The sequence below is a fragment of the Syngnathus leptorhynchus genome, chromosome 20 (genome assembly GCF_054491065.1).
Source record: "Syngnathus leptorhynchus isolate UIUO chromosome 20, UIUO_Slep, whole genome shotgun sequence".
Lineage (NCBI taxonomy): Eukaryota > Metazoa > Chordata > Actinopteri > Syngnathiformes > Syngnathidae > Syngnathus > Syngnathus leptorhynchus.
This window is the reverse complement of record NC_141214.1, coordinates 3,886,690-3,901,396: the sequence shown is the minus strand read 5'-3', so window position 1 is coordinate 3,901,396 and position 14,707 is coordinate 3,886,690. Positions and strand designations below refer to the sequence as shown.

At 45.0% G+C, this 14,707-nt stretch overlaps 2 protein-coding genes across 5 annotated transcripts; both read right to left on the bottom strand.

The window, feature by feature from the left end:
- Positions 1 to 884: 884 nt before the first annotated feature.
- On the bottom strand, positions 885 to 5,564 carry nt5c1aa (5'-nucleotidase, cytosolic IAa). 3 transcript variants are annotated; one of them, XM_085901081.1, is made up of 7 exons: positions 5,132 to 5,564; positions 4,095 to 4,139; positions 2,724 to 2,891; positions 2,527 to 2,656; positions 1,859 to 1,981; positions 1,612 to 1,796; positions 885 to 1,550 (listed from the first exon to the last, which is right to left on the bottom strand). In XM_085901081.1, the coding sequence occupies exons 1-7, from the start codon at positions 5,270 to 5,272 to the stop codon at positions 1,194 to 1,196; spliced, it is 1,149 nt and encodes a 382-aa protein (XP_085757207.1). In that variant the 5' UTR covers positions 5,273 to 5,564; the 3' UTR covers positions 885 to 1,193. The 3 variants fall into 3 exon arrangements, with proteins under 3 accessions (XP_085757207.1, XP_085757209.1, XP_085757208.1); XM_085901083.1 differs by having other exon boundaries at positions 1,612 to 1,697; XM_085901082.1 differs by lacking the exon at positions 4,095 to 4,139.
- Positions 5,565 to 8,766: 3,202 nt separating this feature from the next.
- On the bottom strand, positions 8,767 to 13,211 carry LOC147040955 (hippocalcin-like protein 4). 2 transcript variants are annotated; one of them, XM_085900624.1, is made up of 4 exons: positions 13,083 to 13,211; positions 9,430 to 9,603; positions 9,080 to 9,295; positions 8,767 to 8,980 (listed from the first exon to the last, which is right to left on the bottom strand). In XM_085900624.1, the coding sequence occupies exons 2-4, from the start codon at positions 9,589 to 9,591 to the stop codon at positions 8,783 to 8,785; spliced, it is 576 nt and encodes a 191-aa protein (XP_085756750.1). In that variant the 5' UTR covers positions 9,592 to 9,603; positions 13,083 to 13,211; the 3' UTR covers positions 8,767 to 8,782. The 2 variants fall into 2 exon arrangements, with proteins under 2 accessions (XP_085756750.1, XP_085756751.1); XM_085900625.1 differs by lacking the exon at positions 13,083 to 13,211 and having other exon boundaries at positions 9,430 to 9,670.
- Positions 13,212 to 14,707: the final 1,496 nt, after the last annotated feature.

Below are 14,707 nucleotides of genomic sequence, written 5' to 3'. Positions count from 1 at the left end.
CCTGCTGTATTTGGAGCCGTCGCCCCTCCATCTTTTCATACAGCTACCTATTCAAAAATGAATTGTTTGGCAGCATTAGCATAATCAGAGACGGCACGCGGTTCCTATTCAGGCGCCGTCAGACCCCTGAGTAAATAACATTATAATCTGTCAAGCACATTTTGCAACACTCGTTTTTTTTATAATCATTCTTGTTATTGTTTTAAAGCAGTCAATTGAATTGGCTCATTTCTGCTTTGCCCACCATCTGTCTGACTTTCCCCTCCTACTTCAGCCATATGTTGTTTTCCGAAGCTATTAAAGGATACCTATATCGTCGATCCCTCCTATAATAAGCGTGGCCACCACAGTCCAGTTGATGGGTCCCACACTCGAGGCATGCCGGGATACTTCCCCCCGGGCACCTTTTCGGGCATAACGAAGCACACATCCCTTCTAGCTGATTGATATTGCGTGCTGATGCGTACACAAGTCTGTCGTTAGATGAGCTTCTCTTTTTGCAAAGATAGCCAGCTGGTTCCAAGCCATCCAGGCACGTTTATCTTTGCAATAAATTCCAGGTCCCGCCGATGCTTTTTAGCGATTTCTGGCTTTTATGGTGTGCTGGAGGATCGGCTATAGTCGGTAAAACTATTAACACATATCAGAATGTCTGTTGTGAAAAGATAAGGGGAACACAATGAGGACGACTGAAAAGTCAACCTTCTTTCATCCTAAATAATTCATGAAGTCCGGGATGGAGGGAGACCACCAGATTCGACAGAACATTTGCTTTGCAGTGCTGCCACCCTTTGGCCGAGAGTGATCTTCATAAAATAGCTTGACTTTTATTCTAACTGGATAGAAATGATTATATTTGAAATACAATCAAAGGACGGGTTCCATTAGCATTAGTTTTACATTTATTGTTACACATTTTACATTTTAGGACCAACGTGTGTGTAAATAACACTGCTAGCGGCGTGCTTATTGAAGTAAGGCACCAACAATAAAAAGCAAAGAGTCGAACCTTTAAAGTCAAATGCCCCCAAAAGTTTTTCAAAATTAAGTTTAGATGAAATTTCAGGAAAGGATTTTTTTTTTAAAAAGTTGACTTTCTGTGGTTTGAAAGCAGCTTGGGGATAAGACTGTCTTCTAAGTTACAAAAGGATTGGAAGAGACTTTTAAATGTTCATTTCCACCTTTCCTCTCATCTATTCGCCCACGCCGGAGTTTTGTCTGTTGTTGTGCTTTTGCGCGATGCCGTAAGGCACGTGGGCGGCGACGGTTCCCATCTCGGCCGCGCCTTCCACGTGAAACATCTGATCGTCAAAGTAGATGTGAGGTCTGATCTTCTCCAGCATGGGGCCTTTGGGCGCCCCAGCCAAGAACAAGGCCTCGTCAATCTCCAGCCCCCAGGCCCTGAGGGTCTTCAAGGCTCGGATGCCGGAGCTGGCAGCGCTCCTGGCTGTCACTAAGAAGGTCCGGATCGGGCAGTCCAGGCGTTGGCCTTTAGCGTAAAACTTCTTCTGGAGCTTCCCTAGCGCCTCCAAGAAACCTTTTAGTGGACCCTTTTAGGGAAAACGAGAACAATCACAGTCACGCAAATATTTTCACTTAAAAAGCACTTACATGATCCAGCAACGTGTCTTCATTTTCACGCTCGTGTTCGAAGAACTTGTCCAGCCCGTGGGCCTTAAAAATGCGTTCGGATTCGTCTGAGAAGAGAACGGCGTCTCCGTCAAACGCTACCCTCAGCTGGGTCTCGGACACCTCTGTCCGTTTGTCCGTCGTGAACATGGTCGCCGCGGCGATCCCTGATCATCAATTAGAACGTCAAAATTGTACTTCAAGTTTTAATCCAACGATAGGCGCTCACCTTCAGTCAGCGCCTCCCTGACCTTTTCTGCGTTGGCCGACAGGTAGAGGTTGGTCTGCCAGGCTTTGAGGTACCCGATTGGACTGCTTCCGCCAGTCATGCAAAAGCGCTCAATGAAAAGATCTGAGGGGGAACAAAAAAAACATCAAACGAGACACTTTGGTCATCTCTCAAGTTTCCGATGAGAACGCAGCACAATAAACAATGACGGGATTCCTTCTTAATCGTTTTTTAAAAAGTGCGTCACGCATGGTGGCCCGTGGCTGACCCTCTCCGCGGGAGGTTTGTTCAACATCAACATGTCTCCGTAACATCAGAGAAGCCTCGTTTGCCTCCGCTTTGGTCAGGAAGCTCAGAGGTCTGGAACGATTCAAGTGTTCACGCAGAGCGCCGCCATCGAGATCTAACGGCGTTCTCATCCGGGCGGCTACGTTCCGACGTGTTTTTGTTTTGCGGACCCGCGGGTTAACCTTGGATCCCGCGAGACGTGGTTTTGATCCCAAATCAGCATGAGGCTCGGAGGATCTGATATCGTTTCAGGCAAACAGGAAGTTGTTAGCAACAAAGAGGACATTTGCGTGGGAGTGGTCCTGAAAAAGTCAGCTGTTGATACAGTCTTGTTTACATCCGATTTAACATCCTGACCCGGCGGAAATGCTTGGACTTACTGTGATGGTTGATTGTATTGATGAGACGGATCCCTACGTGAGCGTGGTTGTACGTCACCAGCACGATGTCAAAAAGTTCTTCGCTTTGCGGATACAACTCGCGTAGACGAGCGTTTACCGCTTCCAGGGCCTGTTAACGACAAGACGGCGATACATTCCTCCGATATTTTTTCGGGATACTTGAAATAATTTTCAACCTTAACAAAGGGGAAAGCGGGTCCAGGGGCGAAGGGTTCGTTCTCGTGTTCGATTTGGTATCGCAGGTACTCCTCCACGCCGTGCTGCTCGAACACTTTCTCCTCCCGTTCCGTTCGGAACAGAACCCGTGTGGAAACGGCGATGGTCACAGCATTCTCAGGTTTAGGCTGCAGCCGTAAAATGAAAAACAAGACCAAAGGAGACGTTTGTTATACCATATTTTTCGAGCTATAAGGCCCACCTAAAAACCCAACATTTTCTCGAAAGCTGATAGTGCGCCTTATAGTCCGATGCGCCTTATATAAGGTCAACGTTTTAAAATGGGCCATTCATTGAAGGTGCGCCCAAGAGTCCGGTGCGCCTTATAGTCCGAAAAATACGATAATTAACGAAAGGAATTGGAAGTGAAGGGATTCAACTGTGATGGGATCTACAGTTGTAGAAAAGTCAAATCCAAAAGTTATTTGGATATGGTTACTTACATGCCATGCTACATTAGCACATGCTAGGTTTTATTTTTGCATTGCAGACTTCTGTGGCCGCGTGCGTTTGCGTGGCACCGACATTCAAAGGTGATTGGCTGCATTCCGACCGGGGCAATGTGGCATTTGGGACGCTCGTGCAGTGACTGTGCCAGTCTGTGTTATATGATCCAGTTTGTCCAATTTATAAAACCAATTTCTTTTTATTGAACATAATATGAGAATCAACTTTTAGTACTTATTAGTTGCAGTGGTTCAAATTGCACAGATACAAATCCAAGCAAGGACATGTTAAAAAAAATGTTGTTGCATGCTTCGAGGGTCATTCTATATCTGTCCGTCATTATTTGTGTTTACAGTAAGGACAGGGTTGTTGTGCAAAGCTCATTGGCTGCTTGTGGGTAGCTCGGCTCTCGTTTCTTATTTAACAACATTCCTAAATGTATTTAAACACATACACACACATTTATACTGTATAATACACCCCAGAACTTTATAGCCATTTTTAGTAGGGGTGGGAGAAAATATTGACAGATCGTTCTGAAAAAGGGTCAAGGATCAATATGATGACTTTTTCTTCATGTGCTGCCAACTCTGCGTGTCTGAATGGCCATAAAACGACGGTTATTTATCACACTCTGCGCAAGTCCGCTTGTAAAAAGTTACCCAAACAGTCACGACTGCGGGAAAAATAATATTTTTGACACCTTTCATTGCCACGACTGAAAATGTGGTTTACCTTCCTTACTGAGACACTTTTTTTTTTTTTTTTAATACTCCTGTGGTTAGTTTAGTTGGGAAGGCGTGTGTGAACTCATGCAGCCATCGCAGAGGAGGTTATAATGAGGAACGAGCAGAATCTTTCACTCATTGGTGTGTGATACTCACAAAGAACACGCCTCCTTCCACCTTGCGGGCTCGTCTGCCTGTCACCTTCAGCACAATGACATTTTTTTTCAGCACACAAATGCAAAAGCAAAGAAGCCATTGTGGGTTCGCTTTGGAGAGGAATTTGCATACGTCAAATTTATAGTTTTAGTTTTACCAACTAGATCAAGGTCACAAGTTTGGTCCGCGCTCCACAGTTTGAACCCCCGCGCCGTCATTTTGCTCTTCCGGATGTTTGGGACATTTGGATTGTGCCTAAATTAGCCGAGTCAGTTTACGCTATGAATAACGTGTCATGCTGTTGGAGGTGAGGGGTGGGTGGGGGGTTTAGGGTCTTTGCTTGCGATCCGATCCGGTCGGCGTTAACTGCCTGCCCTCTGCCTTGATCGCATGACCCCCTCCCTCGGTAGACGGCGTCATCATCAGCACCTACACTGCTGAGTTGAAACTCCTGACTCATCTTTTTTTTTTTTTTTTGGCATACACGGGGATGTCGCTTCTGCTGTTCCATAGAAACAAGAGGGGAAAGTCTGAAGGAGTTTCCAGGTAACCCTCTCAAGCGTTCGCAGTGGGAATAACTCAAGCGTGAGCACAATCTGACGCTGTTGAGGGGGATATTTATAGGTGAGTAAAAGGCCACGGATGATGTGACGTGTTGCAGTAGATATGAAAGCAAGGAAGGAAGGGAGGGAGGGAGGGTGATTGCACAGAAGTTCACTTGTAGCTCTGTGATGATAATCTGTGTGCTGTGGAAGGAAGATTAAATGCAGCAGACACACAAATAATATGCATTAAGACAGATTTAGACTTTCGCTATACGAACGTGCAGCGATGCATGCGTCCACTATGGAAAGTCGGAAGTGACATACAACTTGAAACGAGCACACTGTGCCTCTTCTGGCACCCTCTGCTACTATTAGCAGACATACTTTTTGGTCAGACTTTATAATCCTTCCTATACTCTTCATTAGTTGCTGGCAAACTCAAAGGAACAAGATGATCCATTAGTGGTGATGCAAAAAGTTGCCCGGACTTACTTGTTTTGGTTTGGCAGTGAGTCCAAGGTGGTCCTCTTGAAGCTCGTCTGTCTCTTTCCAGGATTCTCTCTTCTCTCCATTGGAAGAGGTGCAAATTTGGAGCTCCTTCACCTTCACGGGGTCCACGCTCATCTTCACCATAGAGAATGTGAGTACCCCCTAAGGTGCCCTCTCTAAGTGGACTTAGCTAATAGAAACTCAAACCAATGGAACTCGCCGTCCTGTATGGACCATTTAGTAGGACTCCCTTGTTAGGTGCATTGCTAAGTGTTTGCTAATCTTGCACCTGCCCATGTGAGACGAGCAAAGATCCCGAGGAAATGAAAAAAAAAAAGCTCAGCTAACCCTCCCGCACATCATAGTAACCTTGGGGACAGAGTCATGTGGAAAAGTGTATTTGTCGGGAGCCGCGGTCCATCTGCTGCTATCTCTGTTCTCCTCTGCTCACTTACAAGCGCCACCGGCCTCCCTCCCTTTTTGTCTCCCTAACGTTGCCCTACTGGCGCTCTGCATCACGGCCAATCCCACGCCGCGACTCTCCCGTCAACCAATCGCCGTTCACTCAAGCTGGTGTTGACACGGGGAAATGCACGTGGTGTGCAAAGAAATATTATTTAGACAAGTGATACACTGTGAAGTAATCACCAACTTGGCAGCACGGTGCTCTAGTGGCTAACTTGTATGCCTCGCAGTTGGCGGTCCAATCGGATCCTGAGTGCGCCCATGTTAAATTACCCTCAAGGTATCTGCTAATGGATAACTGCAAGGCCATTAGTGCACATGCTGATTGTGCCACGGTATCGGGGGCACAGTGGATCAGCACTTCTCGAGAGGCATCTGCGGCCTGTCATGTTGAACATACGCCAGCCGTCCAGGGTGCACGTCGGCTCTCCAATGTCAAACGGAGTGCTGCAGAAAATGCATGAATGGATAGCTCATCTTAATCTTTCCAATTGGAATGGTCTCAAAGTTTGTTCTCCTCATGTGGCGCCTCTGCACTGTCGTATACTCAGCCATGACCTCTGCTATTTCCAGACTGTCCTCTCTCGCTCTCTTACTCTCTCTGTTTTTTTTTTTTTGTTGGTTTTTTTCCATCTGCAGCACAGCCCCAGTGCACAAATGTGATGTTTTATCCCAAAGCCGAAACGTGATCCTGCGAGGCTCACCATAGATTCGTATTGATCTGTGGAAAGGGGATGAAAAATCCCAGGCTGAATAGTTTCACAGAGTGGCCTTGAAATATTGCGCAACCACCAAAGTCAGAAACAATTTGACCTTACTAACAATGGTATCATTTCCAACTCAATTGAAAATAAGTCATTGTCAATCATCAGTTAGAAATATTTGTCTAATTACTATTTCTCATCATTATTTATTGCAATATTTACTTAGTTTTTATTATTTTATGATGTGCACGCTTGCTCCCATGTGTGTGTGTGAAAGCCGGTTGGTCTCAGCACGGTTGCCGTGGTAACGGCTGAGAGGTGACGTCACTGCAGCAAGGTGACATCATCGTGGGATGGTGACTCATTACAGTATGCGGCTCTGCACTTGCGCTAAACACAACAGGAGGAGACGAAAAGAGCTTTTCGACATCCACGTGTTTTAATCCATGTAACAAAAATAAGTACGGCACTTTTTTTTTTTGTTTGTTTCTAATCAAAACAAAACCAGGAAGCATCTGACAAGACAAATCGACATTTGCAAAAGAGAAATACAAAGCATATTTCTTAAGCATTTGTGGTGACGTGAGTGATGGTTCCTGTCATTTTCAGCTCCAAGCAAAACAAACCCATCTTTGGCACTTCAATATTAAATTCTCAACCAGAGGCTCCACACAAGTGATGAGAAATTGCAATTTGTTTTGGGGAGGAAATAGATTTTTTTTTTCTTCTCTTGGGTCTAAAGTGGTCCTTGTATCAGAAAATGATTGTAGAGGGGCCATTTTGTCGGATTATTTATCAAATCAGTGGAAATAAAAATGACAAAAACAAATGAGTGCACCTCAACTACGCGGATTTATTGCAATAGCTCACGTCTTAGCATAATAACCAAACGTTGACGCCATCCAATGCACACATGGGCCACATTTTTGTTGTACTGTGCACAAAATAATTGCTTTGCCACGTATGCGTGTTAGTTTTGATAATCTGGTACAACTAAAACAAAGGGACAGTGTAATATTTTGGCTTGACATGTTGCTTCCATCCATTAGGTGGCGCTGTGACACATATCATCTACATCCCCTCACTGTCCACAATATCATATGTTCAAACCAAACTTTTTTTGAAGTGAATTTTTCATAGTGTGTTCCAAAGCGAATGAAATCACACACACGCGTGACCTCAAACACACACATGCACACCCAACACACACACACACACACAAGAACACAAGCGCAAGAGCAATATTTGCAATACACACGTTTGTAAAACTAGACCGAGACGTCCTTGTAACTCAAATGATTCTAATACAAAAATATGTGAACGCCTGAAAAGGTCTCAACACACACACACACACACACTCACACCCACACACAAACTGTAGCTGCGTCATCGTTATGAAAGTAATTCTAAGCTACAAATACATTTACATATTACATTGGTTTATGATCATAAATACCATTGTGTGTACATATATAATGTACATATACATTTTATAATAATTACAATATCAAACACAGGAGCTTTGAGGAGATGGAGGAGGATTCGCAGCAATCTAATTCCTAGCACATTCAAGGGATTGTTAGAAAGTTGGACATTTCAAATGCTAACACATTGCAAAAATGCCGAACAGCTAATTCAAGCTGGTGATTTTAATGTCGTCAGTTCGGGTAGCATTTTCGCTCAGACACCGAGGTTTAGATTTCACATTGGCAACCACATCACAGGCTTTCCTTTTCAACCTTTTGCTATTTTCCCCACATTGATTTCTCACTTATTTTTTTTTCTTTCTTTCTAGATCAGAGCGGAGTTCAACACAGTTCCTCTACCTGTGCCATAAATCAAAGAGCTTCCCCTGTGACATTTGGGGGGGGAGAAAGACGGAGACAAAGCGAGCGAGGACAGGACGGCGGCAGGAGCGAAACGTCGGCTGCACATTAAATCTCAGAGGAACGTTTGACCTTTGCAGGTAATAGTCACGCTCGTTAGTCATGCAATTGTTGTCACTTCTTGTGCAGTTTAGCATCAGTCCATAATTTGTGATTTTTAATCGCAACATGAAAGAAAGTTTACATTTCTTGTATGGAAATAATCCCGACTTTTCTCGTCAGATGCTTTCGAACAAGTAGCGCGTAATCACCCTTGATGCTGCTTATAACCATGACATCGGTGTAATGGACTTTTAATGAAGTTTTGCTTTAAGCCCAGATGTCATGTTGTACAGTAATCTATTTAAAAATGTTTTTCCACGTGGGAGAGGATTTGACCGATTACTCCCAAACGCACCAGCGACGCATTAATATATAAATCCGTCATATTACCGACTCACTCGAATCACCCTTATTTTTGATCGTTTTCTAAATATCCCTTGATTGATAGTGGTAATTGAATACAACCGCCGCAATTTCTCTAAAAATCTCGCAGACCTAGATTCCCTCCCTCCCTCCCTCCATCTCCTCCCCTTTCCTCGACTCCACGCAATCGGCGTCTACTTCTGCATGTCGCACTGCAGCAGTAAGACGATGGAGGGGTCCGACTTGGCCGCCTCTTTGAACTCCTCCAGGGAGATTTCGTCGTTTTGGTCCTTGTCCATCTTGGAGAAGATCTTGTCGACGCGCTGCTGCGGGGTCAGGCCGTCTTCGTTCATGCGCATCATGATCACCGTGCCCACCATCTTATAAATGGCCTAGGGATGGGGGAAAAAAATGTAAATTCAATTTAAATACATAAATATTTAGTGCCATATATAGTATACATTTCCTGAGCCTCTGATGTCTTCACCCACCTCAATAATCTCGAGCATCTCCACACGGGTGATCTTGCCATCGCCATCCAGGTCGTACATGTTGAAGGCCCAGTTCAGCTTTTGCTCAAAGCTGCCCCTGGAGGTGATGGACAGGGCGCAGATGAACTCCCTGAAGTCGATAGTCCCGTCGCCGTTCTTGTCGAACGTCCGGAAAGCGTGCTGGGCGAACTTGGAGGCATCGCCGTATGGAAAAAACTACAAAAACATATTCTGGCTCAGTCCATCATATTTATAGAAACAAAGTACAAGTTCGCCTTCTGGCAAGATGTTGCTAATTAGCATGGTAACTCTCCTGCTTGACCAAAACCTGAGTTGACGACCTTGCTGACCTTGACATAGAGCTGTTGGAATTCCTCCAGGTTGAGGATGCCAGAGGGGCAATCCTTGAGAAAGCCTTTATACCACTGCTTAAGCTCGGCCTCGTTGAATTCCGTGTTCTTGGTCAGGTCGTCCAGGACCTCAGGGGCCAGCTTGCTGTTGTGTTTCCCCATGACGCTTCACCTCTTTAGCGGGCAAGGACAAAAAGATACAGACAGACATTTTATTCCATCACAAAAACCTGTCACTTGAGCAGGGGTGTGTAGACTTGTTCTTTGAACACATTACAATCCAATTGAAGTAGAATACATTTTTTTTGAATCATTATTATTTAAGCTACTGTCCCTTACTGCCAGAAAAAGAACCAAAACAAATTTGTCATCACACCATGTTGCCACAACAGGGGTGTGAAAAAATATAATAGATGATCTTGATTCAACTGTGTCATTAGACCGTAACGTCCGCATTTCAAATGAACTCTAATCCTCACGCCCGATAGTTCTTGTGGACATAAAATAGCCCATTAACCTCCCGTGGACCACTGCGGTCCCTCCATGATGCCATGCATGAGTCATAGCCCGCATCTGACAGTATTTTTTACGTTTCCACACTGGGACACAGCGAGCGGCCGCAAATCCATCCCCTCAAAACTGCTCATCCAGGAGCTTTGTGGCGAAAATATGACCAATGACTCATGCGGGGAAAAGAGAGAGCGAGAGAGGATCCTGCGCTAGGAGAGCCGACAGAATGGGAAAAACAATGGCTTTGAAAATATGAGCACAGTTCTAGTCAAGCCCAGACGTGAGAAGGAAGCAAAAAGCTTCGACACGAGCTAACAAACAATCATGGTTGTGAATTCTGATACTTCTAGGCCACCCACTGAGACGGATGAGATTCTTCCCTCGGTTAGGGAGCAAATGCACCTCGTAATAAGAGTTTCCTCCGCATGACGCCGAGACGCTCCGTTAGCCGGGCGAGGCGAAAGCCGTCAAAAAGGGAATCAAAATAAACAACGGCTCGTGACGGCACGGCAGGCGGAACCGGGGAAGTTCATGCAAATTATTCCCTGGAAGGTTTCGCATCCTTGCCAGTTGTAGCACTCGGATGTCAACTAATTTGGCCTTACTAGTAATGTTTTTATTCATAATTAATATATCAATTATAAATGTATATGGTGTTTTCTCTAAGCCAAGTTGGAAAAAAAAAAAATCAATTAGACACATTAACATTTTATGTTAAGGTCAGAAGGCCCGGCCCGGCATTGATCAGAATGACGCATGACAAACGATGACTCAATGTGGATTCCCGCCATCGAGGGAGAAGATGATTGCGTGGGAGAGACAGCTTGTGAACAGATGACAAAGATAGACGGCGGGCGAGAAGACAGACAGGAGCCATCCGCCGGTAATTTCGAGCAGCAGGCAGACGTGCGTCTTATTGGGTAACCGAGGCGTATTCGCTTTCTCGTCGCAGCTGTCAGACCGATAGTAAACACAAATCAGAGCGGGGGCACCGACAATGTGTCATCTCACGCCACAGTTAACTTTAGATGAACGTTATGTCAAACTCTTGTTAGGCTGATGAGACAATTGATGCATTGCTGGTTGTTAATTGGAATCGTTTAATGCGCCATTAATTGCGAAAGCCAACTCTGCTGAATAGAAAAGTAGTGCTTTGATACAACTAATTGTGTGTGCGTGTGTGTCAGTAACCATTGCACAAGTGGAAAAAGAACAATGGACTGACAAAGGAACAATCAATGGTATACAAGTCAAATACCAGATCTTGCCCTGATCAGCTGCAATTGTGTCAGTGTGTGTGTGTGTGTGTGTGTGTGTGTGTGTGTGTGTGTGTGTGTGTGTGTGTGTGTGTGTGTGTGTGTGTGTGTGTGTGTGTGTGTGTGTGTGTGTGTGTGTGTGTGTGTGTGTGTGTGTGTGTGTGTGTGTGTGTGTGTGTGTGTGTGTGTGTGTTTGTGTGATAAAGCCCTCTCTAAGTGAATGGCTGATCTTCGGGGCCGCTCAGCCGTGTGTTGCCTTGACAACTCATTGTTGCCGCCAAAAAGCAATAGAGCAAGAAATGATGGATTAGCCAATCGAGAAGGGTCCTTTCCCAACCGGGCCTGCTCCCAAGTGACTTCCAGTCTGTCTGGATTCTTTTTTTTTTTTTTTTTTCAATCAACAGTTGCAATCACTTGATCCCACACATAATGGCCCGGTTTGATAGCTATTTGACAAATAATGGCAACAGTAGGCCACTGAAGTGTCCGTCTGCACTTTCTAATCAAAGCCACCGATTCGCCAGCTTGGACGCCGACTCGTGTTACGTTCACCGCACCGTATTGCTTCTGCACTGATTAGCGCCGTGTTTATTGATACAACACGACAATCACTGCCGTTCGGATCACGCCGGTGTCACCGGCACTTGACGGGGAAAAACAACAACGGGGAATACGCTCGAGTCCAATCAATGCGTATTGTATCGGCACGAACACGAAAACGACACAAGGGATCTGTAATGTCGGTCACCCGCCACCCGTGATGTCAATTGTGACCCATTTGCTTCAACCATTATTGACTGTTCATAATAAACAAACGAGAAAAAAACATGCACAGGAAATTGTTGTGAACGAATGCATCACACCTATAGAATATGAATCAATCGGATTTTCCATCATAGAGGAAACGGCCATTGGCATGTGTCAACCACCACTTTACATTGCTTGTTGTCAAGTGACATCGCTCGAGGAAATGGCCGGCAGCTAGCTGCGTGTGGGCGACGCACCTGCATCCAAATATATGCAATATGCAATATTTCCCAGCATGCACTTTAAATATTACCGCTTGAACAAATAAACAAATCAACGAGACAACTTTGAAAAATAATGGCGATATGATGTCATGCCACCACTTCATGTGGCATCTGTAAAGCTGACGTCAAAATGTTCAGTCAAAGCACAACTGTCATTTTATTTGCTCGCTTAGCGCTAACGTAATACAAAAGAACATAAACTTTCTGCACTTCAAAATTGTTTCGACTAATTGTTGTGCACCGTGGTCATCCACTTAGCAAAATAAAGAGTTTATCCTAACGTATATTGACTGAATCCAAGACGCCTGAGCGTAATGCTCACTCTGCGGCCGTGATGCAATTAGAATGAACTGATCGGCCAATCAATGAGCAGCATACACGCAGACCTAGTTAAGACACGCGTCGATGATGCACAGCTGCCCGAAGGCCACCGGTAATACGCTGGCTTGCTCACTCGCGAGCGTCAAAAGCGTCAAATCATTTTCTCCATCATTTCAAAACCTATCTTGCATATCGCAGGTATCCTTGTTCAATCTCGGGAGCATGAAGGACACGCTGTCATCTGCGTGTTCCGATCAATGCAGAGGCAGAACCAGTGCGCAACCCAGTCACTACTGCACCCCGATATCCCGTATTGCATTATTTGGCGTCCTTGAGCTATCACCTGCTTCCATCTGCTCCCTGTCGTGAGCTTTATTATGAATTATTTTGCAGTGCTGGATGTTGCCAATCGCCTAGCAGTCAAAGCAAAGGGATCACTTTCCCCACACGACATCACCTTGAATTACGAAACAGCATCTATTGACTTCTTCTTCACTTCATGCAGATTATTAGAGTTAAAATGCCACCGACTCACCTGGTAATGATTTGGGGAGGAAAAAAAAACGATGCTCCTCGTAGGTGTGAAAGAAGTGCGTCCTCCTGTTCTCGGTGGTCCCAAACACTTCCTGATGTAAAACTGAGCTTTTGCCTGTGAACTCACCTCTCTGAGTGAGGAAGAGGATGATGAATGAACCGCGGCCGTCTCCCTTGCCAACACAGTCGCATCGAGCCCCCCCACCCCCTTTCACCAAGAACGCCGCCATTGGCTGGGACGCTCTCGGGAGGCGGTGCTCTTTTGTCTGGATGGCTTTGGCTGCCTGTCAATCACAGCCCAGGTCCAGATGGGAGAGGTTCATCCTCCTTTTACACATTTAAAAAAAGGCGTGTAAATATTGAAAAAAAAAATGTACATGGAATATACATATATGAATGTAATAAATCATCTGACCTCATAGGGTTCAATGGCTCGAGGTCAGCCGAGGCGCATCCACGGGTGTGACGCCGACCATCACCTTTGGAGGACCACTGCGGCCCACGGAGAGCGTAATCTTTACTCGTCGTCCTTCGCTTCAAGGTGAGCATTACTCAATCTGACTGAGGTGCAGATAATCAGATAAAACCACCGGCGTGACGCTCGTGGCACCACTTTGCACTCACATTGCGTTCCAGAGCAAAAGTAAAACGACGGGAATTCAAATCTGTGACAGTGTAAACTTTCCGATTCAGGACAAGATGATCATTCATTGACTTGAACATCCCTTCCTAACTTCTAATTAAAATATCCATAATTGAAACACTATTAGGGAACTCTAATTAAACCATGCGTAATTGAAAATGGCATGAATATAGCATGGATTTTTTTTTTTCTCCTATGAATATTCATGATGTAGGTGTGTGTGTGTGTTCGTATGTGTGTGTATCCATCAGCAACACTGGGTTGCCATGGGAAACGGGCCATCCCGTCCGCTATTATGCACTTACCCTTCTCGCTTTCATGCCCACACTCGCCAATCTCACATTTGAGTATGCCCCCCCCCCCCCTCCCCACACACACACAGACAATCGTAAGTAAAACATGTGACATCAAAATTGTGTGATGTACTTATAACTACGCGTGATAATTGGCTGTTAATGTGACAACATTGAGTGGCTGGACGAGGATGAACCTGTTGCCCAGTAATGAAATTCAAACCACTGTCCATGCCCTGCTTGTGTGTCTGACATTGTGTGTGTGTAATTAAGTGTCATCAAGCCCATAAACTGTCTAATTAACCTTTTTTTTTTTTTTTTTTTGCTCAGCACAAAGCTCTTTTTTTATCTGACACTGTAATAATAATTCCAACAAGGTTGCCACCTTCACAAAGAAATAGATCATTATTTCTATTGGTGGCTTAAGTCCTCACATTGTAGCTCCAAAAAGTCCAACCGGACTTTTTTTTTTTTCTTAGCTCACAAACTCTCTACTGGCCGTAGATAAAGTTGGCAGATGTTAATGAGCCTGTCTGTAAGCAGAGCAATGGATGGAGCACCTTGGGCAATGAGCCATTTAATCATGATAGGGAGGTGGAGGGAGGGGAGGGCGGGGGGGCAACCATGACGATCACCTCCAATCAGACAATGATTCCGCTCCTGCGATTAGATGGAGGGAGAGGAGAAAGC

What these genes read in the sequence shown, in the direction of transcription:
- nt5c1aa (XM_085901081.1), bottom strand. Translation starts at nt 5,272, where the DNA reads ATGGTGAAGATGAGCGTGGACCCCGTGAAGGTGAAGGAGCTCCAAATT. An exon ending in TCACTGCCAAACCAAAACAA is followed by an intron (nt 4,140 to 5,131) that starts GTAAGTCCGGGC and finishes ATTGTGCTGAAG; the next exon opens with GTGACAGGCAGACGAGCCCG. An exon ending in CAATACAATCAACCATCACA is followed by an intron (nt 1,982 to 2,526) that starts GTAAGTCCAAGC and finishes GTTCCCCCTCAG; the next exon opens with ATCTTTTCATTGAGCGCTTT.
- LOC147040955 (XM_085900624.1), bottom strand. Translation starts at nt 9,591, where the DNA reads ATGGGGAAACACAACAGCAAGCTGGCCCCTGAGGTCCTGGACGACCTG. An exon ending in TCCAACAGCTCTATGTCAAG is followed by an intron (nt 9,296 to 9,429) that starts GTCAGCAAGGTC and finishes ATGTTTTTGTAG; the next exon opens with TTTTTTCCATACGGCGATGC. An exon ending in AGATGCTCGAGATTATTGAG is followed by an intron (nt 8,981 to 9,079) that starts GTGGGTGAAGAC and finishes CCCCATCCCTAG; the next exon opens with GCCATTTATAAGATGGTGGG.